General features: G+C 39.4%; 1 protein-coding gene across 1 annotated transcript in view; it reads left to right on the top strand.

Moving 5' to 3' along the window:
* Nucleotides 1-325: 325 nt before the first annotated feature.
* Nucleotides 326-27668, top strand: part of rps6kal (ribosomal protein S6 kinase a, like) — a 33035-nt gene continuing 5692 nt past the window's right edge. The window contains exons 1-17 of the mRNA XM_080416938.1: nucleotides 326-664; nucleotides 9677-9736; nucleotides 10163-10285; nucleotides 11065-11146; nucleotides 12165-12245; nucleotides 13011-13090; nucleotides 14807-14913; nucleotides 15772-15809; nucleotides 16847-16989; nucleotides 19097-19167; nucleotides 19566-19654; nucleotides 20812-20876; nucleotides 22021-22123; nucleotides 22691-22806; nucleotides 24328-24450; nucleotides 26054-26143; nucleotides 27510-27668. Of these exons, the coding sequence (XP_080273064.1) occupies nucleotides 602-664; nucleotides 9677-9736; nucleotides 10163-10285; nucleotides 11065-11146; nucleotides 12165-12245; nucleotides 13011-13090; nucleotides 14807-14913; nucleotides 15772-15809; nucleotides 16847-16989; nucleotides 19097-19167; nucleotides 19566-19654; nucleotides 20812-20876; nucleotides 22021-22123; nucleotides 22691-22806; nucleotides 24328-24450; nucleotides 26054-26143; nucleotides 27510-27668 (1593 nt within the window). The 5' untranslated portion in view covers nucleotides 326-601. The remainder of the gene's footprint in view (nucleotides 665-9676; nucleotides 9737-10162; nucleotides 10286-11064; nucleotides 11147-12164; nucleotides 12246-13010; nucleotides 13091-14806; nucleotides 14914-15771; nucleotides 15810-16846; nucleotides 16990-19096; nucleotides 19168-19565; nucleotides 19655-20811; nucleotides 20877-22020; nucleotides 22124-22690; nucleotides 22807-24327; nucleotides 24451-26053; nucleotides 26144-27509) is intronic.

Raw genomic sequence — 27668 nt, forward strand, 5'->3', positions numbered from 1 at the left:
GTAGTGGAGTAAAGGTAGGCCTACCATGTTTTCCTCTGAGATGTAATAATGGGGCATAAATAAAAGTATTGAAACGTGTAAACACTGAAGAAGAAAAAAAACTCAAAATTGTACATAAGTAGAGTACTTGAGGACATGTACTTAGTTACTTTTACGCCTCTGTGTGCTCTGTGTGGACGATAGTCGTGCCTAAAAAACGTCACAGGACAAGGCAACAGAAGCTACCCCAGGTATAGCCTCACAGGATAGGGATGGGGGGGAATCCTTGAGTCGCAACTGCGTCATTGTGACGTCAATAATCTCTCATTCACTGATGGGAGCCGCCGCCATATTCATCCATATAGCATCCTGATGCTCCTGTCAACACACACACACACACACACACACACACACACACAGAGAACTGGAGAGCCCACCGCCGGGTCTGCAGCTGAGCTGAGCCCCCTCTATAGCTGCTATAGCTGAGCCCCCCCCCCCCTACTCTCTATCCTGATCTATTGGAGCAGAATACCTCTAAAGTTATTCTAAACATAACGGACACATCAGACATGATGATGCACGAGGAGGAGGCGTAGGGTTTGAACACAATCGGTGTTTAACGATGCCTTTCTCCCAGCCAGAGGAGTCCTGGCACAAGATGGAGGTGAGCAGCGTTAGCAGTGAGGTGAGGATATTCACTATGAGTCCATACAACATCATGTTGTTGTTGTTGTTGTTGTTGTTATTTACTGTTGTTGTGCGTCTTTTTGTGTGTGGGTTTGAGGGAGTGCGTGGTCCCCCCGGTGTGTGTGTATGTGTGTGAGTGTGAGTGTGAGTGTGTCTGTGTGTGTGAGTGTGTGCGTGTCACGCAGGCAGGGTACAGGGCTCCTGCACCACTACTGTACTCTATGATGCATGCTAACTGGGCTAGCTTTATGCTATCAGCTGCTGTTCTTTTTTTTTTTTTTTTTAAGAGTGGATTCAAAATGCTGAGTTTTAGTGTGTTTTTGAGCAGCAGAATAAATCAAAAACAAACCCGTTCCTTCCTTCCTTACCGTCCAGAACCCAGAGGAAGTTTAATAATGAGGGAATGTGTGTTTGTGTTTATGTTTATAACACATTAGCTACTAGGCTAGCTTTGGCTAAAGGAGGTTACTTATTAGCACATTGAACCTGGTGGTAATGCAGCCAGCTATACTGTATGAGCTGCTAGCATTGCTGCTAGCTGACAGTTAGCTTGCTTGAAAACTTGGGAGATTAAGTTTTTTTGTGTGTTTGTTTGATTGATTGAATGCTTTAGTTAACTGTTCGCAAAAGAAGCACAGAAGTACAGTTTTATACAAAGATGCTAAAAGGATAAACGGTTTTAAACCCAAGAAAGCACTAAGGCTTGTTTCCATTGAGGTCCTGTAAATGTGTGCCATGAAAAAATAATATACAGTGCCATGAAAAAATAATATGTGCCATGAAAACTTCAAAGCTCCATAAACTGTGTATAACCTTTAAACTAGTATAACGGAAAGCTATATTATCTTCATGTTCATGTCAGATGGAACGACGTGAAGCTCTGTTACTTTGCACACTGTAAACCGAGGAATGTTACTGTAAACGCCAGACAGTGTGGTGGCGTTGTAACCGTTAGGAATCCTCCTCAGTGTTCATTTCAACACTTCTTTAATCAGGTCCTACCCGGGATTCGAACGCTGACCCACCAAGCTCTCGTTAAGGGGGAATGGTTGGGGATGCATTTCTATTGGGATATTTGTTTACAGTACCTGTTTATTATACAGTAATAGAAGTATACAAATGAATGCTGGTGTTAAAGCTGGCTCAAACTGGGTGTTGTTTTGAAAGAATGCATTCCATTTAAACATATGCTGACAGTTTGATTTGTAGATGGATAAGAGAATAATACTATGTGGAACTTTCTTGCTCCAGAAAGATAGAGACCCTGTTTTACTCACAATGTTTACAAACATTACCAATGTAAACAACGCTATTACAACCAAAATTCAGTTTTCAAATACTGTAGTGTTGTTAGTAGTCTTATAAAAAGCTGGGTCAGTCACCATCCTATAATAAAATATATATATTTAAAATATTTTTGGTGCTGCTGCTGGGGGGTATATCCATTTGTTTGTATCACTGAGTGGGCGTTTAACAACACCAACCTGTCTATGTTAACGTGCCAACACACATGAGATTCACGTGTAGATCTTTTATTGACCACGATAGGGCTGCAACTATCAATTATTTTCTTAGCGATTATTCTAATGATTACTTTTTCGATTAATCGAGAAGAACTTTTTTCAACAGCTTTTAAGTTTTTATCAATAAATTGATGAATCACTTAAGCCCTTAATTTTGTACTTTGTCACACAAACAGGGTCGTGTAAAACTCACCTGTATCATGGCCCGCTGTGAGCTTGTAGATCAGCTATTTTCGCAATGTTTGAAATTGTTTTAAATCTTTCCCCCATAATGACAAATTACTAATCGATTATTCTATTGTATTATCGATTCTTTTTTATAATCGATTAAATTGATCGGTTTTATTAATTGTTCTACCCCTATTGACCACACAGACAAAGGTGGTGGAATTTATTTTCTTGGTATAACATGACATTTAGCTCAGGTCTTGATTGATTTGATTGATTGAATATTTTATATGGCAGAAATTTAAAACAGCACAAATACAGTCAAACACTTTGTCTACACTTTGTTCCAGTGGGGTCCTAGGTCTTGCGTCAGACAGGCACACTTTGAACAACTAAACAACTCTAGGACAACATGATAACACAAGAGCCTAGGGGTCAGCACCGCTGACATTTGTAGATTGTGGTTTTGGGGTTAGGTTCACATTTCTGCTCCTCACCCAGTGTAGGAAATGTAGGACATTTTAAGGAGGATCATTAATTTTGCCCCAATTGCTTTGTTCAAAATTGTGAAGTGCTAACCGAGAGCTGGTGTATGTATGACATATTACGTGCTTGTTCCAATGCTGTCCACACTCCGAAATGTAAGCAACAGTGCATGTATCAGGAATGGATATCAGAATATGTTTGATAGTCACTGTCCTAACATCACAGCAACTTAAGGATTATATTCAGCTCTTTATTGTATATAGTTCATGAAGGCTGTGCCCTCTGAGAGCATTCTCCACTTAAGAGACGTTAGGATTCATCACATAAATGTTTACTTTGCAAAGAGACGTCTTTTGTTTGGTTGAGACAACCACACACATCCTAAACCAGTCCATCTCTGGGATTCTTTTGCTGTCTCTAGACTCTAGTCTGCTCTGCCTCACTGGTCTGTTGGAACCTCAAAAGAAAAGCTTCCAAAGCCAGCATGCAACGTTTCCAAAACGCAGTAATGACTGCTGTGTTATATTGTCTCTTGTTGTCAGTATTGTAAAGCACTTTCTAAATGTGAAATCCAGGCGCCATACACACATTAAGGCTACAGAAAAGTCTAGTTTCTGATAGGCTGAAAGGTGTCTGTTAAAACCGTATGTCACTATCAGGAAACCTCATACCTAGTCCCAGTCAACAATTTAATCGAGCTATCTTTTTTTCCCCAGGCACATCTCATGTATACTCCCTTTAAAGGCAGGGCAGCAGATCATTTAAAATGCTAGATATTCAAATAATGTTGGAAAAACAGCTCTTATATGTTATAATTTGACCTTCTCATAAACAATAAATAGGTTTTTATGAATGTTGGAAAAAGGTGTTCGAACAGCTAAACCTGCCCCACCCCAAACAGTTTTGTGATATCAGGAGTGGAATAAGTCCAACCTGGTAAACTCGCCTAAACTCCCTATAAACAAATTCAAGCACACTTATCATCAATGTACATTCAATTTAACCTTTTACAGCAGAGATGCTTCCAGAGGATTGGTAATATAATATATCTGGTTTTGATTGCTTGACATTTTCAGTGTTAATTTATAGGCTAATTATATGCTTTAAATGAACATTGAAAATGTCTAGCATTCAAAACAATATTGGCAATATTGTACTTGAAGAACTGGGACTACAGTGTACATCTAGCAGCTTCCTCCACTTCTGCTACCTGTAGGCTCACCTTTTCAAAACTTCTCATTTTAAGTATTTTTCATATAATTATTTGAAAAAAGAAACTGATATTGTTGCTTAGATATCGACTAGTTAGTATTTAAATATCAGAAGCTAGCCCTTATCCATTGCCCTACTTTTAATTCTGCCAATATGTAACTTTCAGTAGCCCAGTAGCCATTGTGAAATCAACATTAAAGTGTAGATTTTCAATCTCACCAACTGAAAAGGCTGGTCTCTGCGTGATTGTATGCGGGAAACACATTTTGAGATTGACTCAGAAACATATTAAGTGATTGTCCATGATAATGTCTAATCGGCTAATGTCTGCTAATGACACCACCACACCCTTTTGTCAATACAGCCATCAAGGCAAGGCAATTCAAAGTGCTTTACACAAATCATTAAGGATTAAGACATTAAGACACAGAGCATTAAGACACACATTATAAAAGGACAGTTAAACACAATTACAAATCTGAATTTATAAAATAAAACAAACATAAGGGAATGAAATTACAATGCAGAAGAAAGTATATACTGTGTAGTATACTGTATATTTAAAAAACAAAAACTCAGTGAAAGAAAGCAGCAAACAGATCGATTGATTTAAAAGAGCAGAGATGTATGTAACGGAGAGAGGTCCTCTGTTACGTATTTTTTATATAACCCTTATTTATTGAATGATATTTGCACGGCACATTTGCACTTTTTGTATTTTGCACAGTTCACCTCAGTGCAATATGGAGAGAGTGCAATATGTGTGTAGTGAGGTTTTATTGTTGAGGTTGATTGAATGCTCAACAGTACCTGGTGTGTTTCCAGCATGATTGGGCTGGACCATATCAGGATAGTAGAGGGGGGTTATGATGTGATGTGTGTTTGCAATTGCTCATATTTATGTTGTAGTAAAGTGTGTGAAGGATAAAGAATCATTATGTTTGTAGGTCATAGAGAGAGTTGTATATATTAGGTGGGTTAAATGTATATGGTATTAATGTAGTCCTATGTATGTTTTAGATTTATAATACACCCCTTGGAATGGAGCAGTCCAGGCTCATTAGCTGCAGCCGGTATAAAATGCTGCCAGTTGTCAGAGACAGGAGAGGGGTGGTTGAACTCTATACCATGCCGCTGTACTAATTCCAACAGCAAAGTCGGGCGTTCTCACTATGTAGCAGACCTGCAATTTTCTGGGAGTTTGTTGAACATGCTGTGGTGCATCATCATAACCTTTATTTAACCCATTAAGACCCGAGGTTCCAATTCTACACATGTCTTCTAAAAAGTTTTTAACTAAACTAAATCCTAGCAGACTATTGTTGCTATATCAGTGGGGCTCAAACCTTTTCATGTCAAGATATGTATTTGGCTGTGGACCCCCATCTCAAAATATTTGTTTTGTTCCAGGGACCTCCAGAAGCAAAGATTTGAGTTAAAAATGTTGTTTCCAAAATATATGGTTTCAAAGATTTGCACATATGTTCGAGATTTTTCAAAAATAGCAGATATACAAGCTCATAGTGCGGCACTGAGTGCCAAAGTATATACTATAAATTATGGATAAAGTGGTTACGCAGATGTGTTCTCGGTTTGAATAGGTTAAGACTGGGAAAGCCAAGGTTAGAGAGTACAATAAAACACAGTACTCTAATAGTAGAGTCTCCAACCACAACGATAACCACATAAAAACTGTACGCTGCTTCTCCACGTTTAGTTCTGACTCTCTGGGTTCAGAAAGCAGACCTGTCCCAGGCGACCTGAGAAGTCTGGACGATTCATGATGTATCGCAAGATCAGAAATGTATTTTTTGGCCCCTAAACCCATTCAGTGCTTTACAAAACCGACCGTAGTATTTTATAAATCAATTCTTTGACAGACCCAGGGAGCCAGTGTGAAAAGTTGAGAGACATCAGACAAGATATTTCAGATTGCAGCCTTGTTGCATGAATGCAGGCCAGCGTAGGCTGTGCTCCTCTCTCACAAGCTGTGATGAACCATGCTAAAGGTGGGCGTAAATCATCTGCAAGCCAAGGATGACACCAGCCCCAGCCTGGTCTCCCGATTGTGTTTGCACAAACAGTAATGTCCTCAGTGTTAATTCAACTCAGAAGAGTGTCCAACAAATGGAACCAAATGAACCCTGGTAGCCCCGAAGAGAGTTACAAAATGGAACCATGTGGACCCCTTACAGGTCCATTCGGCTCTGTTTGTACACTGTTTTGCGTTAAATCGGCACTAAGGATTGTTCTGTGTAGATAACACAGATCTCCTCCTCATTGGATTGCGTCATAGACTTCCGCTTGTGTTATTTGTTATTGTTGCTATTGCTGCTGCAATGTTGAGGAGCTGAAACCCAATACTTTTACTCTTGTGTACTTGCAATTATTTTTGCATAATCGTCATAATCGTTTCCATGTTGAGAAATGTTCACCCATTTTCAAATATAAAAAAAAGCAGAAATAGCAGATCTGCAAGCTTGTAGATCAGCTATTTCTGCTATTTTTTGCATGTATAAAATTATTAAATGTCAATAATTTCTTTGTATATTTAAGTTATTTGTCATATCTACCCTGTGCAATTTTTTATTACGAAGCCTAAAAGGCAAGCAGAATTTGTATTCATATATTCAATGCCAAACACACAATTAAATTGTTAATCGCAATTATTTCAGTGACAATTAATCGTCAGCGTAAATTTGTAATCGTGACAGCCCTGCTCTTATGTGAGAGTGACGATGGAAAAAAGAGAGAATCTGTGATCTCGACAATGTAACTGTGACTCTGTGGTCATTCCTCACAGTTCATTAGTACGCTATGTAGAGCGATCGTGTTCATCTGGGTCTCTGTGTGTTTTGTGGATACGTGTTTGACTTTTAAGGAGGGTGGCTCCACCCCGTCAGTGGGCTTACGTAGCCGCTATGAGTCACCATCATCCCCCTCTTCAGAGGGGCTTGATGGAATCACACACACACACGCACACACACACACCCACACACCCTGGATTGAGTGCATCATGCAGGCTGAGCCTTGATGCAGCTCTGCTGGACAACAGCGGAGCAGCGAGCCCATCACCTGCTTTCCTGCAGTTATTAAAGCTCCTCAGAGCTCCCCCGACGGTACAGTTAAAGTATATAGCATGTTTCAACAGCAAGGCTTGACATACAAGTACTTGACACAAAACATTGAGCATTAAGACACAGAGAGGAGGACAGTACAAAAACACATTCTAAGGATACAATTAAATATCAGACATTCAAATAAAACACAAAGACAGGGCTTGTCAAGGCTTACTAAAGGCAAACAGATAGGTAGGTCTTGACACGTTATAAGTTCTGACTCTGGGTTCAGAAATCAGACCTGTTACGCATCTAAACAAGATCACAAATGCATTTTGGCCTTAAACCATTCAATGCTTTATAAATCAACTGTAGTATATTGAAATGGATTCTTTGACAGACAGGGAGCCAATGTAAAGGTCTGAGAACAGGCCGCCTCTGAGCACTCAAACAAGTGCAAATCATTTGGAAGGCATTATATTTTTGGAATTTGTTTGTGTTGTATTTTGGTAAAAACCTACAGATAAATCAAGTAAGTAATCAACCAAGTCAGTTTTCTCGTGTGTGCAAAGGTACCTGCCTGGCCTGGCCCGTAAAATAGATTTTTGATACCAGAGAGACGTTGCAGCCAAGCCATCTTTGAGGGGACCGCAGTCCCAGCACTGGTTTTTGTGTGCTCTGGCTGATTCAATCCGGGAACGCATCTGTGTCATGTTAGATGTCTTTGTCTATTAAAAAATAGCAGATCAACAAGCTCATAGCGCGGCACTCAGTGTCGCGCTATGAGCTTGTCGATCTGCTATTTTTAAAAGATCTTGAAAATGTGTGCACTTTTTTGAATATATCTATATTGTCCGCGGGCCAAATACATATCTAAAAATGGTTTCTAAATCCTAACAATATGTTGCTATATCAGTGGCGCTCTGTCTCCATGTCAAGGACCCCCGAAATAATATGTATTTGGCCGCGACGGGACACGCAATAACCCCACGTTTGCAACTACTTTCGCCCGCGCACTTCACCGGGTATGGACTAGTTTTTTTAATAGCCAAAGAATAATGACAGGCTTTACAGATGCTGGACAGATGGACAGGATTAGAGCACAGACATAATTCATATTGTCCTAAATCAAGTGGCAGGCACTTCAGTCCAAGAAATACTATCATGTGACTCTTAGATTCCATCTGTTGTTGTTGTTGTTTTGGGTGCCTCTTCTCACCAAGCCCGGTTCCAGTTCAGTACTGAAGTTCAAATAATGCAAAGACCAGGGACCTCCATACTACTGACTTTTAACTGCTTGTGGTCCGCAGCCAAATACATATCTAAAAATACCTAACGGTATATCAGTGGTGCTCCAACGTTTTCATGTCAAGGACCCCCAGAATTATATGTATTTGGCCGCGGACCCCCCCCCATCTCAAAATATTTTGTTCCAGCAGGGACCCTCCAGAAGAAAAGATTGGAGTTAAAAATGTTTGCTTTAAAAAAATATATATATTCAAGATTTGCGCAAATTTTCACGATTTTTCAAAAATAGCAGACCTACAAGCTCATAGTGCGGCACAGGGGGTCTTGGTAGGATAATGGGATACCTATTTAAGCTATGACTAACAATTGGCGTGTTCGTTCGGGGGAGGGAAGCCGGGGAGAGGAGGAGGGTGATATTTGTCACTACACGACACGTTACTCCTACGGCACCTGAGAGAACTCGTGAGGCAGAGGCACATTATTCTTTTTTTCTATTCAAAATTCAAAAGTTGAATATTTGTTCATTTTTAATATTCAAATATACTGTATGTTCAAATATGGATTATTGTTTGACAGCCCTAATATGTGGTGCTGTTTTTTTCCCCCCTGATTTTTTTATGTTGAGTGTGGGGGAGTTGAGTCAGTGTTCTTAAATGTCAATAAATGTCAATGTATGACTGCAAAAACAAATGTTTCAAAAACAGAAATGTTCTCTCTCTCTCTCTCTCTCATTCATTGCCACACAGTGGATAACAGACAAAGTCTACTTCTCAAAAGAAATGTTTCTATGATACTTCGCTTAACCCATTCAATCCGAGAACGCAACTGTGTCATTTTAGATGTGCCGCGCTATGAGGCTGAGGAGTAGATATGCTATTTTTGTAAAATCTTGAACATTTTGTGCAAATCTTTGAATATATATATTTTTAAGCGAACATTTGTAAAATATTTAGTTCCAGGGACTTCCAGAAGCAGAGATTTGAGTTAAAAATGTTGTTTAAAAAGATATATGTATTCAAAGATTTGCACAAATTTCCACGATTTTTCAAAACCAAAATAGCAGCTCTACAAGCTCATAGCGCGGCACTCGGTGCTGCGCTATGAGCTTGTATGTCTGCTATTATAGCCAAAGTATAAAATAATGGTAATAGCTCAAATCTAAAATGCACGGATGCGTTCCCGGATTGAATGGGTTAAACGGTTTTTCGAATTCAATGAAGTTTCTTATTGTATACATTTTGTGTGGATGGATTGTTGGATGAAGGACTCCTACCTTTTATACTCCACTGATCAGTGCTGTTGTTTTGGTTCCAGGTCAATGGGCATCAGATCATGGATGACCCCATGGAGGACGAAGATTCTTTCACACACTGTGTGAGTAAAGTGTGTGTGTGTGTGTACACACAGCCTGACATGGAATGCAATGTTGCATCACAATGATTTGCTGTGTGTGTACTACTTAGGCATGTAAAGATGTATCATAAATTGATTAAACTCGATTCAAACCGGTGACAATTTAAAACAAATGAAGAAAAATACAGTAGCAAATGACTGAAAACTCTTTTATTTAATAAATTCTCTTACAAAGATCCTGTATTTTCTTCTCTTATTTTTTACGCTCCCTCTGCTGTTTGCATCGCGATAAATGTTTTATTAAATCGATTTAAATTGTCGCCGGTTTGAATCGATTTTAATTGATTTACGATAAATCGTTACATACCTGCTATTTTCGGCAATTTTCAATGGCATCCTAAATGTTTTGATGTCCTCACAAGTATAGTATTACAAACCTGTGTGTAGGACGAGGAGGGGGCGACGTACAAAGAGATTCCCATCACCCACCATGTGAAAGAGGGCTGTGAGAAGGCCGACCCTTTCCAGTTTGAGCTGCTCAAAGTGCTGGGACAGGGCTCCTTTGGCAAGGTGAGGAACCCCAGCATTCACTCTACTGCAGGTCATGCTTCATATTCACTGGTATACGATGATCTAGTATTATGTCTGTGTAATTTTTGCCGCGCTATGAGCTTGTATATCTGCTTTTTTTTTTTTATCTTGAACATTTGTGCAAATCTTTAAAATGTATATATATATATTTTTAAAGCGAACATTTGTAACTCAAATCTTTGCTTCTGGGGGGGCTCCTTAGAACAACATATTTTGAGATGGGGGTCCGGCCAAATACCATTTTGGGGGTCCTTGACATGGAAAAGTTGGAGCACCACTGATATACCAACATACTGTTAGGATTTAGAAAACTTTTTTAGATATGTATTTGGCCGCAGACCCCCATCTCAAAATGTTTTGTTACAGCGACTCCCATGAAGCAAAGATTTGAGTTACAAATCATCAATATAAATATGATGTATAATAATAAATCAAAATATTATAATATAATATAAATCAAAATATAGATATATTCAAAGTTTTCATGATAAAAAGAAAATAGCAGATCTACAAGCTCATAGCTAATGCAAAGATATATAGTATATCTGCTATCTTTGAATAGTCAAGCTAAAATTACACAGATGCTGTCCCGGATTGAACGGCTTAATATTCAGTGGTACGATGATATTGTATCGCTTGCCGAAAAGCAAATCGCGACCTGCCGTTAACTTGTAGATCTGTTCTTACAAAGCCACACCATGTTATACTGTAAATGAGTGTTAACGCTGATTATCTGCTGTCCTCTGGTCTGTCCTCAGGTGTTTCTCGTCAGGAAGCTGGTTGGTCCTGATGCTGGACAGTTGTATGCCATGAAAGTTCTCAAAAAGGCATCTTTGAAAGGTAACAATTCATCTGATCTTCCGATGCCTTTTTAACGAGTCACCAAGGTAGATCCCATCTATAAGGGATTATTGGAACGACTATGCATTAGATTCTGATGTAGAAATTGGCAAAAATGACCGATTAAAGCGGCTATAAGTGATTTTTCTTTTGTTGAAATAAGTGTTAAATAACTCCTATATTCTGCTCAAGGGTCTCTCGCTGTCTCTACGGCTCTTTTTTTAATCAGAAAATGAATTTTCAGGTCTGGATACCAATTTGATCCAATCAGGGGAGAGAACTCATACAGGTTACAGGATAAACAAGTGAAATTGGAAGTGATGACACAAAGAAATGAGCAGACACAATTGAAACCGGGATGCTATAAAAAAAATTAAACTGATAAGTGGGTACTCTCTCCTGATTGGATGCAATTGGTGACCCACGTGAAAATGTCTTTTCTGCTTATTTAATGGAGAAACGGGGAGAGACCTGTCTTAATGAACAAACACTATATAGCAATGATTTCTATGAGATTATAGAGCTTTGAGCTTTTATTTAACAAAAAACCTTTGTGTTTTAACCCAAAAATATCACTACCTTTTAACATTTCAATGGAACGAATAATGTACCTTTACTGTAGGTACATGGACCTGAAAATGTTTTGTGCCAGGGACCACCAGAAGAGAAGATTTGTGTTGAAAGAAATGCAAAAATTATGCAAAATTGTTCAAACATTTTTGATATTTTTCAAATATTTTCAAAAATAGCAGATATACAAGTTGACTGATGTTTCGATGTGAACTACATCGTCCTCAGAGCTGCTTCGATGTGGTTCCCATCGAAACGTCAGTCACCCTTATTACTTAAAAAAGGCTTAAATGTACGAGCTGCTCCGCCGTCTCTCCTTCGGTGCTGTACCGTCCTGTTCCTGGGACGCACCGGACCCGTCTCCTTTGTTATAACAACACAATGTCCTCTGATGGGTTTTTTTTTTTTTTTTTTGTGTTCTGTCCCCGTCTCCCCCTCCTCTCTGCAGTCAGGGACCGAGTCCGCACTAAGATGGAGAGAGACATTTTGGTGGAGGTCAATCATCCCTTCATAGTTAAGTTGCACTACGGTAAGAACATCCTGTCGTTGTGCCAGTCACCCTAATCCTCTACGTCATGTCACAGAATGTGTGTGTGTGCGTGCGTGCGCGCGTGCATCAGTGGTGGAAAAAGTACTAATTTTTTTTACTAGAGTATCAATACTGCAATGCAGAAATACTTACAAGTAAAAGTCCGGAATTCAAGTACAATAGTATTGGCATCAAAATGTACTTAAAGTACCGAAAGTAGAAAGTACTCATTATGCAGATTGTACCATTTCACAAGTTTTCAAATGCATTAAAGTCTTTTGAAAATAGCAGATCTACAAGCTCCCAGCTTGTAGACCTGCTATTTTCAAATGGCTGAAATGTATATAGGGTTGAAGTGGTTAATGTAGGTTTTTTAATAATAATCAAAATCTACAAAGTAACTAGTAACTCCAGTTACTCCAGCTAGTAACTTTTTAAAAAGTACAATACTCCAGTAAAGTAAAAAATCCTCAAAATTGTACTTAAGTACAGGACTTGAGTAAATTAGTTACGTTACACCTGTGTGTGTGTGTGTGTGTGTGTGTGTGTGTGTGTGTGTGTGTGTGTGTGTGTGTGTGTGTGTGTGTGTGTGTGTGTGTGTGTGTGTGTGTGTGTGTGTGTGTGTGTGTGTGTGTGTGTGTGTGTGTGTGTGTGTGTGTGTGTGTGTGTGTGTACGCACGCACGTGCAGTGGTTGAGGAAGTACTCCGATTTTTGTGTCAGTGTACTTGTGCAAGACGGTGACTTGTCTGATCTCATCTGTCCAGCCTTTCAGACTGAAGGAAAGCTCTATTTAATACTGGACTTTCTCAGGGGAGGGGACGTCTTCACGCGTTTATCCAAAGAGGTATGTTCACTCCCTGCTGTGTTTAGATCCACCATGTTTTAAATACTGCACTGCAAAACACGTCTTTTGAACCGTTTTTTTTTTTTTGGTAACATAATCACTTAAGCCCCTTTTTTATATTCCGTCATTCAACAGTGTCACATGGTGAGAATAGCCAATCTACAAGCTCACAATGCAATTCGTCACGTTGTAAGCTTGTCGATCAGCTATGTTTTAGAAAAACAATCATTGAAAAGTTATGAAAATGTTCAATGACATGCCCAAAATGTATTATTATTTGTCCTACTTTATCTTATGTTTTTGTAGATGTATATGTTTTTGTTTGTTTATTTATTTTTTTCATTTTTGTTTTTAATATTAAATAATAAAAATTTTACGTAATGTAAACGGTGAGGTACTCGCATAAGCCCCCCTAGGATTTCTTACCTCACCGGCACAACAACTAAACTGTCAACTTTCCCATGGAAAGAACTATCATATTATGCATAATGTATGTAACTGTTGTGCAAATCAAATAAATCAAATGGGGGGGGGGGCAGGTTGAAACAAGTGGTTAATTGTCTCTTTGGAAACCTCTACCGAGATCGTTATGAGGTTTATTTGTTAAAGTTCTAATTCTAGAGGACACATACCATAATCCTCTCACGAACGTCGAGCATCTGTAGAGATAACAGAGTTGAAACGAGACAGGGGTTGCGTTTGATACGCATCACAGGCTTTCTCGTCCGACTAGAAACGCTGTCAGAAGTCGTTTCTTTATCTCCCGCTGTGTTGTTCACTTTGGCTTTTCACAGTAATTCTGTCTTCCGCCTGTAAGCCAGCCAGCCTAGTTTTTTTGCAAGACGTCTCTGGCGCTCTTAGATCATCTACTGCCCGTCACTTTAGAAGCCCCAGATCAGTTTTAATCCAAAGCTTTCAGGAAACTCACACCAGATGTGATTGTTCCCGTAGATAAGTTGGCCTGCCGAAGGCCCTGTGAAGACAGATCCGGTAAAGATAGCTGCTGCCTGCCTGCCGGGCAGATCTCCACAATCCCAAACATCGGCCGTTATATTGCTCGCTGAGCCTTTTTAGATGTGCTGATATTGTAATAAAGATAATAATAATCTCTTTCTTTTTTTTGTTTGTTGTTGCTTACTATTTTATACTTTGGCTATTAAAAAATAGCAGATATACAAGCTCATAGCGCAGCACCGAATGCCGCGCTATGAGCTTGTAGATCTGCTATTATTGAAATATATTGAACATTTTGTGCAAATCTTTGAATATATGTATTTTTTTTAACAACATTTTTTACTCAAATCTTTGCTCCTGGAGTTCCCTGGAACAACATATTTTACAAATGTTCGTAAAAAAATATATAATAATACAAATATTTAAAGATTTGCACATAGTTAAAAAATGGCAGATCTACAAGCTCATAGTGCGGCACTCGGTGCCGCGCTATGAGCTTGTAGATCTACTATTTTTGAATAGCCAAAGAAATCTAAAGTGACACAGATGCTCGCTGAGCCCTTTTGATGTGTTGATATTGTAATAATGATATTATATTGTAATAATCATAATTAATGATAAATTATAATAATAATTAAGAATATTATTTTTGTTTGTTGTTTTTGTTGTCGGTGGTATAATGAAGAGCTGTGTTTTCCTTGCTGTTGCTGTGTGTCTCCCCTCTTCCGAGTCCAGAGAGTAAATTTGTCCAGTTCTTACCAGGTCATGTTTACAGAGGAGGATGTGAAATTCTACCTTGCAGAGCTTGCCCTGGCACTCGACCATCTGCACACCCTGGGCATAGTTTACAGAGATCTCAAACCAGAGAAGTATGAACCCTTAGCTTTCAACCCTTGACCTTTTTTTTAACCCATTCAATCCGGGAACGCATCTACACATTTTTCATGTCAAGGACCCCCAAAATTATATATATATTTGGCTGCAGACCCCCATCTCAAAACTGTTAGTTCCAGCAGGGACCCCCCCAGAAGCAAAGATTTGAGTTACAAATGTTGGCTTTAAAAATGTATTTATTCAAAGATTTGCACAAATGTTCACGATTTTTAAAAAAATAGCAGATCTACAAGCTGCCGCGCTATGAGCTTGTATATCTGCTATTTTTGAATAGCCCAAGTATAAAATAATGGTTATAGCTAAAATCTAAAATGACACAGATGCGTTCCCGGATTGAATTTACCTATTCCACCACCAGGGCTTATTCCATTGATTCTCCACTTTTTTTTTTAAAGTCTAGGACCCCCAGTTTGATATGCATTAGGCCACAGAACCCCATTTTGATTTTAATTGTATTTTTCTGGGACCCCGGACTACACTGTAAATGCCCCAGTGTTAATTTAACTCTGAGAGTGTACACATGGATCAAAAAGGACTCATACATTAAGGGTCCAATTGGTTCCATTTGTACACTCTCCAAGTTATAGAACTTTAAAGGTCCCTTTTGCTCTTAGCTATGTCATTTGCTGGGGACCCCTTGGAACCACCTCAAGGACCCCATGTTGACAACCAGTGACCTATTTTATACAAACTGATAAAATGAAATGGCATTGAGAAACGTGCTATTATTGACATCACTGTAATTGTTGCTTGCTATTGTTCACTTTTTAATTTCTGATTATTTATGTGAATCAATATCAGACACAAACATCTGTATATTTTCTGTCTTTCAGTATCTTACTTGATGAAGCTGGACATATCAAGTTAACAGGTGTGTGACGTTTAGCACAAGGCTACGTAGACGCTAATACTCACTCAGTGTTTCACTGTTGAGTTCCTTACACACCCGGGAGCGGGTGACAAATAAATAAACCAAAAATATTTCACATTGAATTATTCATATATTTGATTCCTCATTCATACTGGTTGATGCTTTTGTTTTCAGTGAAAGATTCGCCTTGTTTTAGTAAAAAATAAAGTTTACCGAAACAAGGTTGAACAATTGACCTCGTTTCAGTAAAGATAATATGTCGCTTTATCGCCGCGTAATATTCGTGTTCCGTGTGGATGAACTCAAAGGATGAACTCAAACAAGACTTCGGAAAAAAATATTTTCAGGAGAATTAATCGTATGGGGGGGGGAAGCCCTGCTCCTAGTGTATAAGGACCTTTGTTCTGACAACACTGAGTAATGTTTGAATTATTTTGCACGAGGATAACCGAGTTAACTTTTAATCAAGTTCTTAAATCTGGTCAACAGATAAAAAGCACTTTTGCTGAAACATTTCTATCACATTAATTTAATGACTTAATTGGACTTTTTTAATTATCCTGTCTTAAATATATATTTTTGGGCGGTGAAACCGCCCCTATAAGTGAGATTTGGAAAAATGTACATTTTCCTGCGCTGTGATCTGGGCCCAGGAAATTAGTAGAATTATCCTGCGCTGTGATTGGCCAATCACAGCCTATTCAGGACTGTGATTGGCCAGTGTCACATGACACATGTGCATAGCCCTATATAAGCAACCATAACTTGAAAAAAAACAAAATTTTGTTTTTTTCAAGTTATGGTTTTGTCCATCATAAAGAGTGTTTCAATAAATGTATTTATCCTTTGTACATGATTGATCGACTCCATTCAGTATTGTGATTAGCTAGCAAGACACCGCCCACTTCACACAGGGTGTGATTTTTTTATAAAATGTTGATAATTATTGAATAATAATAGTATTGATAATAATGATAGATTGTGCTCTTGGAGATACTGTCATAGGGTGAATGAATATGTGTGTCGGTTCCCTGCAGACTTTGGTTTGAGTAAAGAGTCAGTGGATGCTGATAAGAAGGCGTATTCCTTCTGTGGTACGGTGGAGTATATGGCCCCTGAGGTGGTCAACAGGAGAGGACACACACAGAGTGCTGACTGGTGGTCCCTGGGAGTACTAATGGTACACACACACACACACACACACACACACACACACACACACACACACACACACACACACACACACACACACACACACACAAACATTTGTGCAGATCATCACATTTGTAACTAAAATCTTTGCTTCTGGAGGTCCCTGTAACAAAATATTTTACAAATGTTCTCTTTAAAAAATATATTTTCAAAGATGTCAACAGACAGACACAAAAACAGACACACATTTTCTTGATTTTTCACAGCAACAATAGACATGACTAAGATACTGTATTTCTTTTTTTATAATGATTTATTTATTGACAATGCCCAATGTACACATATCATTATCACATTTCTTTTTTCTTTTTAGTAAACAAGACATAATAAAAAAGACAAAAAAATAAAGGAAAAGACACAATACACAAAAACACAACAGAAAGAAGACAAAAATACAAAAACAGTCCTCCCATGCCCTCCCCCCACCCCTATCCCAGAATGGTACACTACTCAACCCTCAACATTCTCTTATTTTCCTTTTTTTTTCACAACACCTTTCAGACAGTATCAAATATAATAAAGCAAACATAAAAATAAAAAACCAGAGGAGATTTTCGGATTTCCAATTAACTAGAATAACTTTCTTCGCGGCTGTACTGGCGAGCAACACAAAATATTTTTTATTAAAGTTTAAATTGAGCGGATTGACGTCCCCCAGTAACCATATTCTTGGGTCATGTGGAATGTCAAATTCTACGATCTCCGAGACACTGGACAAGATGAACTTCCAATAATCATCTAAGTATGGGCAGCTCCATAACATATGAACCAGATTACCTTCTGATACTTTACATCTTTGGCACAGAGGGGAAATATTCCCATCCATCTTGTGCAATCTGAGTGGGGTAAAGTAAGTTATATGAAAAATGTTAAATTGCATCTGTCTATGTTTTGTAGAAATCAACACTCTCTGGGACCTCTCTAAAATGTTTTGCCAATCCACATCATCATAAGTGCATCCCAAGTCTGTCTCCCATTTATGTTTAAAAGTCATTGCATTATAAATTGGCAGATTTTTGTTTAGAATACTATAAATGGAGGATGTTAGACCTTTGGTAGAGGTAACAAGTGTACTAGCCATGTGATCCTCCAAAGGGGATTTATTTGGGATATTTGGAAAGTCTGTAGATTTTTCTTGAATCCAATGTCTAATTTGGAGATATTTAAATAGGTCATGTCTAGGCAGGTTAAATTTGGACGACAATTGTTGAAAGTTTGACAATATATCGTTATTATATAGATCCCCCACAGTTCTGATTCCATTATTGACCCATCTCTTCAATATACCATCAGCTATGGGGTATGGAATATTAGGGTTTTCCCATAAAGGTGTCAATCTCATCAGAGATGTATCTTTTCCTAATAATTTATGGGACTCCTGCCATGCTTCAAAAGCGTTCAATATTATAGGATTTTTTGTAATTTTGGAGAGTGTTTTCTTTGAGCCCAAAAAAGGAACGACCTTCAAGGGGGTTAGACCAAGCTCTACCTGTTCTATATGCAGCCACCTGACCTCACCAGCCTCAGGATGTAACCACGTCCATAAAGGGCGGAACTGCGAAGCCAAATAGTAATATCTAAAATTAGGGAGATTTAGGCCTCCCTTATTATAGGGGGCTTGGAGTGTGCTTAATTTGACACGTGGAGTTTTGTTCTGCCACAAAAAGGAGGAAATGGGTTTGTTGAGATCACTAAAAAACCCTTTGGAAACAGACAATGGGATGCACTGAAACAGATAGATAAATTTTGGCAACACATTCATCTTAATCGTATTCACTTGACCAATTAGGGACAAAGGCAAATCAGTCCATCTTTGAACATCGATCTTAACTCTCTCCAATAGTCTTAAATAATTATCTTTAAAAACCTTATCATGCTCTTTTCTAATATTTATACCCAAGATACTGTATTTCTGCATAGTAGCCTACAGAGATGTTTTGTCCTACAGAGATAATAATAATAATATCACAAATGTATATGCGCTTTTCTAAGAACCCAATCTCTCTGTTGTCCTACAGAGATGTATTGTCCTGCGGAGATGTTTTAGACATTTTGTCTCGTTTCTATGCTTGTAGTTCGAGATGCTGACGGGGACGTTACCGTTCCAAGGGAAAGATCGAAATGAAACCATGAACATGATTCTGAAGTGAGTTCCTCTGCTCCGCAACACACACTCGCATATACACACACACCATAATCACACATGCACGCTTTTACAGTACATACACGTTTACACAGGTACACACTTATACAGTGGGTAAGCATGGGGGACTGTTTGAACTGATACAGAATCAGATATTTGAACAGACTTTTGCTCAGTCTGAGAAAAAGCTTGCTGCTTGAAACATCGCCTATTAGTAATGTAATAAATATCCATGGGAGCATGAGCCAGTGTGCAGACTCAATGTTTTGGGACTCACACACACACACACACACACACACACACACACACACACACACACACACACACACGCTACTTCTGTAATTACGCAGTGAAGTTCATGTGTCGTCTATCTCTCTTCCTCATCCTGTCTTCCTGTCCAGAGCCAAGTTGGGAATGCCACAGTTCCTGAGTTTAGAAGCCCAGAGTTTACTGAGAATGCTGTTCAAACGAAACCCTGCAAACAGGCTAGGTATGATGTCTCATAGTTGATCTGCCTGTCTGCCCATCTATTCGTTAATTCAATTATTCATTTTTGTCATTTTGTGTGCACGTATGCATATTATGTGGTCGGTAGATGAGTAAACTCTTGGTACACTCAGTGGTTTAAAGTAACTAAGTACATTTACTAGTATTTCCAATTGTCTATAATTTTACTTCTACTCCACTACATTTCAGAGGCAAATATTGTACTTTTACTACACTACAATTATTTGAAAACTTTAGTTACTAGTTACTTTTTCAGATATAAATTATTACATTATAAAACATACATATATTAACCACTTCAGCCCTATTTTATACCTAGGCTATTTGAAAATAGCCGATCTACAAGCTCACAACGCGTCGCATCGCGACGCGTTGTGAGCTTGTAGATCTGCTATTTTCAAACATTTTAGCACTTTTACTTTTGGTACTTTAAGTACATTTTGATACCAATACTTTTGTACTTTTACTCGAGTACATTTTGAATTGAACTTAAGTAAAACATTTGAGTACTTTTTCCACCACTGGGTACACGACACATCATTTAGCTAAAATAAAGCCTGAAACATACTTTACTTAAGTATGAAAACCCAAATGACACCACTGCAAAAGCACAGCCGGGTGTACATACTCAGCTTGCACTCGTACGTCACTGGAGGTAACACATCGAGTTAATTTTGAAACTATAGCCTGCTTGTGCAAGACATAGAAGAAGACAGACCTTGATGCAGCTCTTGAGAATGCAGGCCGTGCTTGCTTTGAGCTAAGAACTTCATGTGACACATTTGAGCGACATGAATCCCTATTTTGGTGGCGAACGTTCTGCAAAAAAAAGCTGGTCTACAAGCTCAAAACGTGTCGCGTCACGACACATTGTGAGCTTGTGTCAGCTACATTTGCCAAAGCGATCTGGTGTAGAGGGAAAAAAACTAGTGGACCTTGTATAACTGTAGGGTTCAATTGGTTAAGACTCACCAACGCGCAAAATCACTTTACTAGTATTTCTTTCGGCCTTAACGACACCTTTTTGCCACTTGATTCTGTATCGTTACTACTATGTAGAATAATTCTGTGTCTGTCTGTCTGTCTTGTCTTGTCTTGTCTTGTCTTGTCTTGTCTTGTCTTGTCTGTCTGTCTGTCTAGGGGCTGGAGCTGACGGTGTGGAGGAGATCAAACGACATGCTTTCTTTTCTACTATTGACTGGAATGTAAGTAATCTCTCCCTTTCTATCTCTTGTATTTCTCTCTGTCCTTCACCATCTCTGCCTACAGTGTGTTCTTGTCTCTCCTCTCTCTCCATCTCTCTCTCTGTACTTCTCTCCATCTCTCTCTCTTTTCTCACCCCCCCCCCCTTCTCTCTATCAGTGTTTCAGATGATGAAATGCAGCCAGCTAAATCTAATTCCCACAGCTTCTGTTGAGGATTCTCACCTCTAACAGACATTTGGCTCGCTTGTGTGTGTGTGTGTGTGTGTGTGTGTGTGTGTGTGTGTGTGTGTGTGTGTGTGTGTGTGTGTGTGTGTGTGTGTGTGTGTGTGTGTGTGTGTGTGTGTGTGTGTGTGTGTGTGTGTGTGTGTGTGTGTGTGTGTGTGTGTGTGTGTGTGTGTGTGTGTGTGTGTGTGTGTGTGTGTGTGTGTGTGTGTGTGTGTCTGGGCTGTAGGCCAACTCTCACTGTGTCTGTACTAATAGCCCTGCGTGAGTGTTTAAGAGGCAGCAGGATGCTATTGGATGCTCAAAGCTGTGGAGTTAATCTGGGAGGACTGTTGGCTTCTCTCTCTCTCTCTCACACACACACCACTTGCAGACAAAAACAACACTGTTGGAGGGATTTTGGTTTTGTGTGGTCCTGAGGATTTTAGGGTTAGCAGCAGGTTAAGGGCAAACTAATGTTCTTTCATTCATTTATTCAAACCTTTATTTGTTCTCGAAAAGACATTGAGGTTGCCCTCATTTGCAGTGTCTTCGAAATACATCACAGTCCAAAGTACAATTTCATTTTCACATCAATATTCACATCAATAACAAAACAAAACAGAAACTTCCCTCTAATGTGTGATACAACATAAGTTTAGAAGCAGATGCAGACATGTGTGGGTAGGTCTGCAATCAAAGATTTAAATTGACTGCATGCTATGGGAGAACAGATCTTTAATTGAAGCTGTAGGTCATTCCAAGTGGTTGGGGCACTGAAACAAAAGGCTGTTTTTCCCAGTTCAGACTTTCCTTGGGGGACCTTTAGCATGAGCCAGTCATTGGAAGGTGTCCTATATGTTCCATGATTAATGCAGTGGAATCCATTTAAATTGTGTACTTCATATAGTAAAACAAATGTGTGTTTGTGTGTGTCCAACAGAGGTTATTCAGGAGAGAACTCCAACCGCCTTTTAAACCAGCTACAGGTAAACCTGACGACACGTTCTGCTTCGACCCAGAGTTCACCGCAAAGACACCTAAAGGTACGTACACACACACACACACACACACACACACACACACACACACACACACACACACACACACACACACACACACACACACACACACACACACACTAGCGCCAAAACAAATGACAGTCCAGTAACCATGGTAACTACAGTTCCGTGCTGGAAACACAGAAGTACATTTTTGGTGCGTTTGACTCTAGCCTTGAAGAGCCTTTTCTAACTAAGGCACTGAGACACCAAGCCTCTCGTTTCTGAAGTCTCACACCTGCTAGTGTGTTTGTGTCTGGTAGCCATGGACGTGTCCACAGGCTGGTAAGAGGGTTGCAGCAGGTAGTGGGACACAAAAAAGAATGTGAAATAGCCGATCCATTACCTCATAAAACGATTGTGAGCTTGTAGATCAGCTATTTGTGGTGAAGAGATTTGCTGTTGATGGAAAAACGTATAGAGTCAAGTCCGGTTTACTACGTTTAGAGGGTTTAAGTGGTTAAGTGTGTATGCGTGTGTGCGTGTGTACGTGTGTGTGCGTGTGTGTGTGTGTGTGTGTGTGTGTGCTTGTGTGTGTGTGCATGTGTACAGACTCTCCAGGTATCCCTCCCAGTGCTAACGCCCACCAGCTTTTCAAAGGCTTCAGTTTTGTGGCTGTGGATGAAAACAAGAGCTCCCCTCTGCTCAGCATACTGCCCATAGTACAGGTACACACACACACACACACACACACACACACACACACACACACACACACACACACACACACACACACAGCTCTTATCCTGTCTAGTTGAACACACACTGCTGTTGCCATGGCACTTAGCCTCACTAGAAGGAGCACAACTTTAGTCACACACGAACGATAACAACAAACTCACCGGCTCCAAAGAATCTTATCATAAAGAGAACGATAGCTAGCACTCGCGTTCTGTCCTTGAGGCACTTTTTATTTTATTTTAAAAGGCAGGCACCATGGTGTATGAAACGGATGCGTTTTGGGCTCTATAAGCCTTCATCAGTGTATAATCATACGCGAGTGTGCGCCGATGAAGCCTTTCGCCACGTTCACACTGCCTGATACAAAGCTACTGTCTACCGTTCATTTTCCATGGAAGCCAGCGACATGAAGACACAAAGCTACGTTTGTAGCGGCTACAACATTTAAAAAGCTACATTACAATCCAGTATTGTTTAACCCATTAAGACCGGGAACGCATCTGTGTCATTTGTTAGATTTCTTTGGCTATTATTCAAAAATAGCAGATATACAAGCTCATAGCACGGCACCGAGTGCCGCGCTATGAGCTTGTATATCTGCTATTTTGACATAGTAGATCTGCTATTTTTAGAAAATCGTGAAAATGTGTGCAAAAAAAATCTTTGAATATATATATATTTTTTTAAGAAAATTCTTTTTTTAATCTCAAATCTTTGCTTCTGGGGGTCCTCGGAAAAAAAATATTTTGAGATGAGATGGGGCCAAATACACATGATTTGGGGGGTCCATGACATGGGAAAAGTTGGAGCACCACTGATATAGCAACATACTGCTAGGATTTAGAAAACATTTTTAGATATGTATTTGGCCCCGGACACCCCATCTCAAAATGTTTTGTTCCAGGGACCCCCCAGAAGCAAAGATTTGAGTTACAAATGTTCGCTTTAAAAATTCTAAGATTTGCACACATTTTCACGATTCTTTTTCAAAAACGCAGTGTATCTGTCGCCGAGTTGCTGCTCAAGTGTTGATCAACCCGCTCGTTGACGTCTTCAAGCGTGCGTCCGAAGAGCAAGAAAATTTTAAAGGAAAATAAAGCCTGGGGTTAAAGAGAACATGGAAGTAGTTGACGGAAATAATTAGTTCTCCCCCATTGCAAGCAGGAATTGTGTGGAGAGAGAGGGTGAGTGAAAATGGACACATTTACTCAACTTGGATTGTAGCTCTGTAGATGTTGCAGCAGCTACCAAGGTCGGGTGTGGCTTTGTGTCTTCATGTCGCTGGCTTTCACTGAAAATGAATGGCGACCTGTAGCTTTGTAGCTGGCAGTGTGAAGTTGAACACAGCATTAGAACCGAAACGCGTCCGTTTCATAAGCCATTTTGCCTGCCTTTTCAAATAAAATAAGTGCTGGCTATCATTCTCTTTACTTTAGTAGCCTACCCTACATCTCACAGTCGTGTTTGTGTGTGTGTGTGTGTGTGTGTGTATTGTGTGTGCATTTCAGGTGCATGGTGGTGCGTCTCAGTTCTCAGATCTGTACGAGCTGCAGGAAGACATCGGTGTTGGATCGTACTCAATCTGTAAACGCTGTGTACACAGAGTGTCTGCTGTAGAATACGCTGTCAAGGTAACACACCACACACACACACACACCACACACACCACACACACATTCAAACCAGACCGTACTGTACCATGCGGGAGCCTAAAACCGTGCCTTACTATATGAAGATCTCTTTGCTCTCGTATTAGGGTGTATGCAGGTCCTGAAAATGTCTTTAAAATGTCTTAACCCTTTAAGACCTGGAGCCTGAAATCTGTGTCACTTCTTGATTTGAGCTAAAAAGCATTATTTTACACTTTGGCTATTCAAAAATAGCAGATATACAAGCTCATAGCGCGCGCTACGAGCTTGTAGATCTGCTATTTTTGAAAAATCATGAAAATGTGTGCAAATCTTTGAATACATATTGTTTTAAAGCGAACATTTTTAACTCCAATCTTTGCTTCTGGGGGTCCCTGGAACAACATATTTTGAGATGGGGGTCCAAATACATGTACATTTTTGGGTCCTTGACATGAAAAAGTTTGAGAACCACTGATATAGCAACATTGTTTTTTTTTTTTAACGGTTAAAGGACCATTCCGGTGGTCTGGCATGTTTAACACATTGACCGACAACCGTTTTACAAGGCATAGCATGGTCTGTTACTCCCGTTTCATTTGTGTGTTTGTTTCATTTGGGCGGCCATAGCTGTATGGGTAGAGAGGCCGCCTGGGAAACAGAAGGTCCCAGGTTTGATTCATGGCCCCGGCAATGTGTCGAGGTGTCCATGAGCAAGACATTTAACCCCTAACTGCTCCTCCCCTGTGCTCAGTCTGAGCACTTGGGGAGCAATCAGCTGGGTGAAGCTGAAAACTGATTCCCCCTATGGGAACAAATAGGTCTAATTATTATTACTTATGTCCATATTTTTTTCTACAGTGTTGTCACCAAAATGTACAACCTCAGTATAAGCTGCTATTAAGTACATACAGTTACAGTATGTGTCAGTTTTTCGGTGTGTATGAGGTGCTCTATTAATAGTTCATGTTGATAGTGGTCAGTGACAGTATGTTGCCACCAGAGGGCAGCAGAGACTCAATATCTCTGTATCTGACAGAGTATCTATTGAGCAGTGAAAAACATCTCAACTGATTTACTCATACCAGTCTTGATTTTGTCACTAAAACTATGACGAAAAATGTTTGTCGACTAGCTTTTTTCACTGACGAAAACTAAATAAAAAACTAAGCTACGATGACTAAAACTACGACTATTTTGACAATTTCATCAACAAATAAAAACTAGACTAAAATGTTAGTGAGGGACTAGTGGAGAAGAGATCCAGTAGAACTAAAAGACAAGTAATTTTATGTTTGGTTGCGCTCGGGCTCAACTGTAGATTTAGTCAACTATAATCTTATGATATTTAGTCGACTAAAACTAGACTAACAGTAAAACATTTTAGATGACTAAAATATGACTAAAACTAAATCAAAATTTGCTGTCAAAATCAACACTGACTCATACATAACAGATGTGACACTAGAAACCTTCTTAGCAGTCATGATTCATTATATATCTATTTTCTCAGATTAAAAATGTACTGTGAAGCACTATTTAACGGCTGTTCTTGATCATTAGTATTGTCATGAGGTTGAGGCTGTGTTGTATGTGTGTTTGTCAGATCATAGACAAAGGTAAGAGAGACCCATCCGAGGAGATTGAGATCTTGATGAGATACGGACAACATCCCAACATCATTACTCTGAAAGATGTGAGTTATATCCGTCTCTCAACATGTGTGTGTGTGTGTGTGTGTGTGTGTGTGTGTGTGTGTGTGTGTGTGTGTGTGTGTGTGTGTGTGTTTTCAATACTTTTACTTCTACTCCACTACATCTCAGAGGCAAATATTATACTTTTACTCCACTACAATCAATTGAAAACTTAAGTTACTAGTTACTTTGCAGATAAAAAATATTATATTATAAAACATACATTAACCACTTAAGCCCTATTTTGTACATAGGCTATTTGAAAATAGCAGATCTACAAGTTGTAAGCTTGTGGATATGCTATTTTCAAACATTTTAGTACTTTTACTTTTGATACTTTAAGTATATTTTGATGCCAATACTTTTGTACTTTTACTCAAGTAACATTTTGAACACAGGCCTTTTACTTGTAACAGAGTACTTCTACATGGTGGTATTGATACTTTTACTTAACTCTCTCAGTGCCACGCCCCGAGATATCCCGAGTTTTTCCCGAGTACCCTCCCTGCCAGCACGAGAAATCCAGAGTTTTTACTTTTGACTGTGGTCGCGCTATTCTGTTTATTTTTCATGATCACTTTCGCTTACTGACTCCTTCAGACTCATTGGGTTCCAGTTTCATGACGCAGATTCCGTTTCCGGTTCTCATTTTTTTCCCGCGGTCATTTTCGGCCAGAATAGGGAAAGTCACGGTTTTTCACACGGTATAAAAAACGAACGGAGAGGTCCACGTCTACTCTCTTTGGTCTGGGTGACAATCAGTCATCGTAGTCGTGTATCACATCGTAATTTAGCCCGATCGACGATTGTCGAAAATGTCAACATCCGGTTATGACCGGATGTGACGTGAGCCTGTTTGGGAGGGGGCGAGTGAGCCAGCGAGGTCATCAATGTGTCGATTTGTTGCTCTCTACTGGTAGAACTGTATTATGGGTTTAAAAACCCAATCAGATAATTTATTTGAATGAAAAATTAAAAAATTAAAAAATTAAAAAAAACGCAAATTGCTGGCACTGGGGGAGTACTTTATGAAAATACTCTTGGCAGTGAAAGAGTTAAGTAAAAAATGTCAGTACTTTTTCCACCACTGGTGTACAGTATATATACTGTATATGTTTATGTTTAAAAAGTTGTAGCATTGTTGGAGTGCTCGGTTGATCAGTGATAATGGTAGCAATGTGTTCATGTACTGCTTTCTGTGTATTTTCTCTTCATCTGTACATCGTCAACAGATTTGGAATCGCACTTGATGCTGAATAAAAAAGGCAGTGACTTGAACATAAGCTATCTCTCTAGGCATGTATGTACCGTATCATTTCCCATGTTCTGTTGTATTTAGTGTTGTGTTGTGACTGTTTTTTTTACCAGGTGTACGACGAGGGCAGGTATGTGTACCTGGTGACAGAGTTGATGAAGGGAGGAGAGCTGCTGGATAAGATCCTCAGGCAGAAGTTCTTCTCGGAGCGAGAGGCCAGCGCTGTCCTCTACACCATCACCAAGACCGTAGGCTACCTGCATTGTCAAGGG

The sequence above is a fragment of the Gymnoscopelus braueri genome (assembly GCF_963280865.1).
Source record: "Gymnoscopelus braueri genome assembly, chromosome: 20".
NCBI lineage: Eukaryota > Metazoa > Chordata > Actinopteri > Myctophiformes > Myctophidae > Gymnoscopelus > Gymnoscopelus braueri.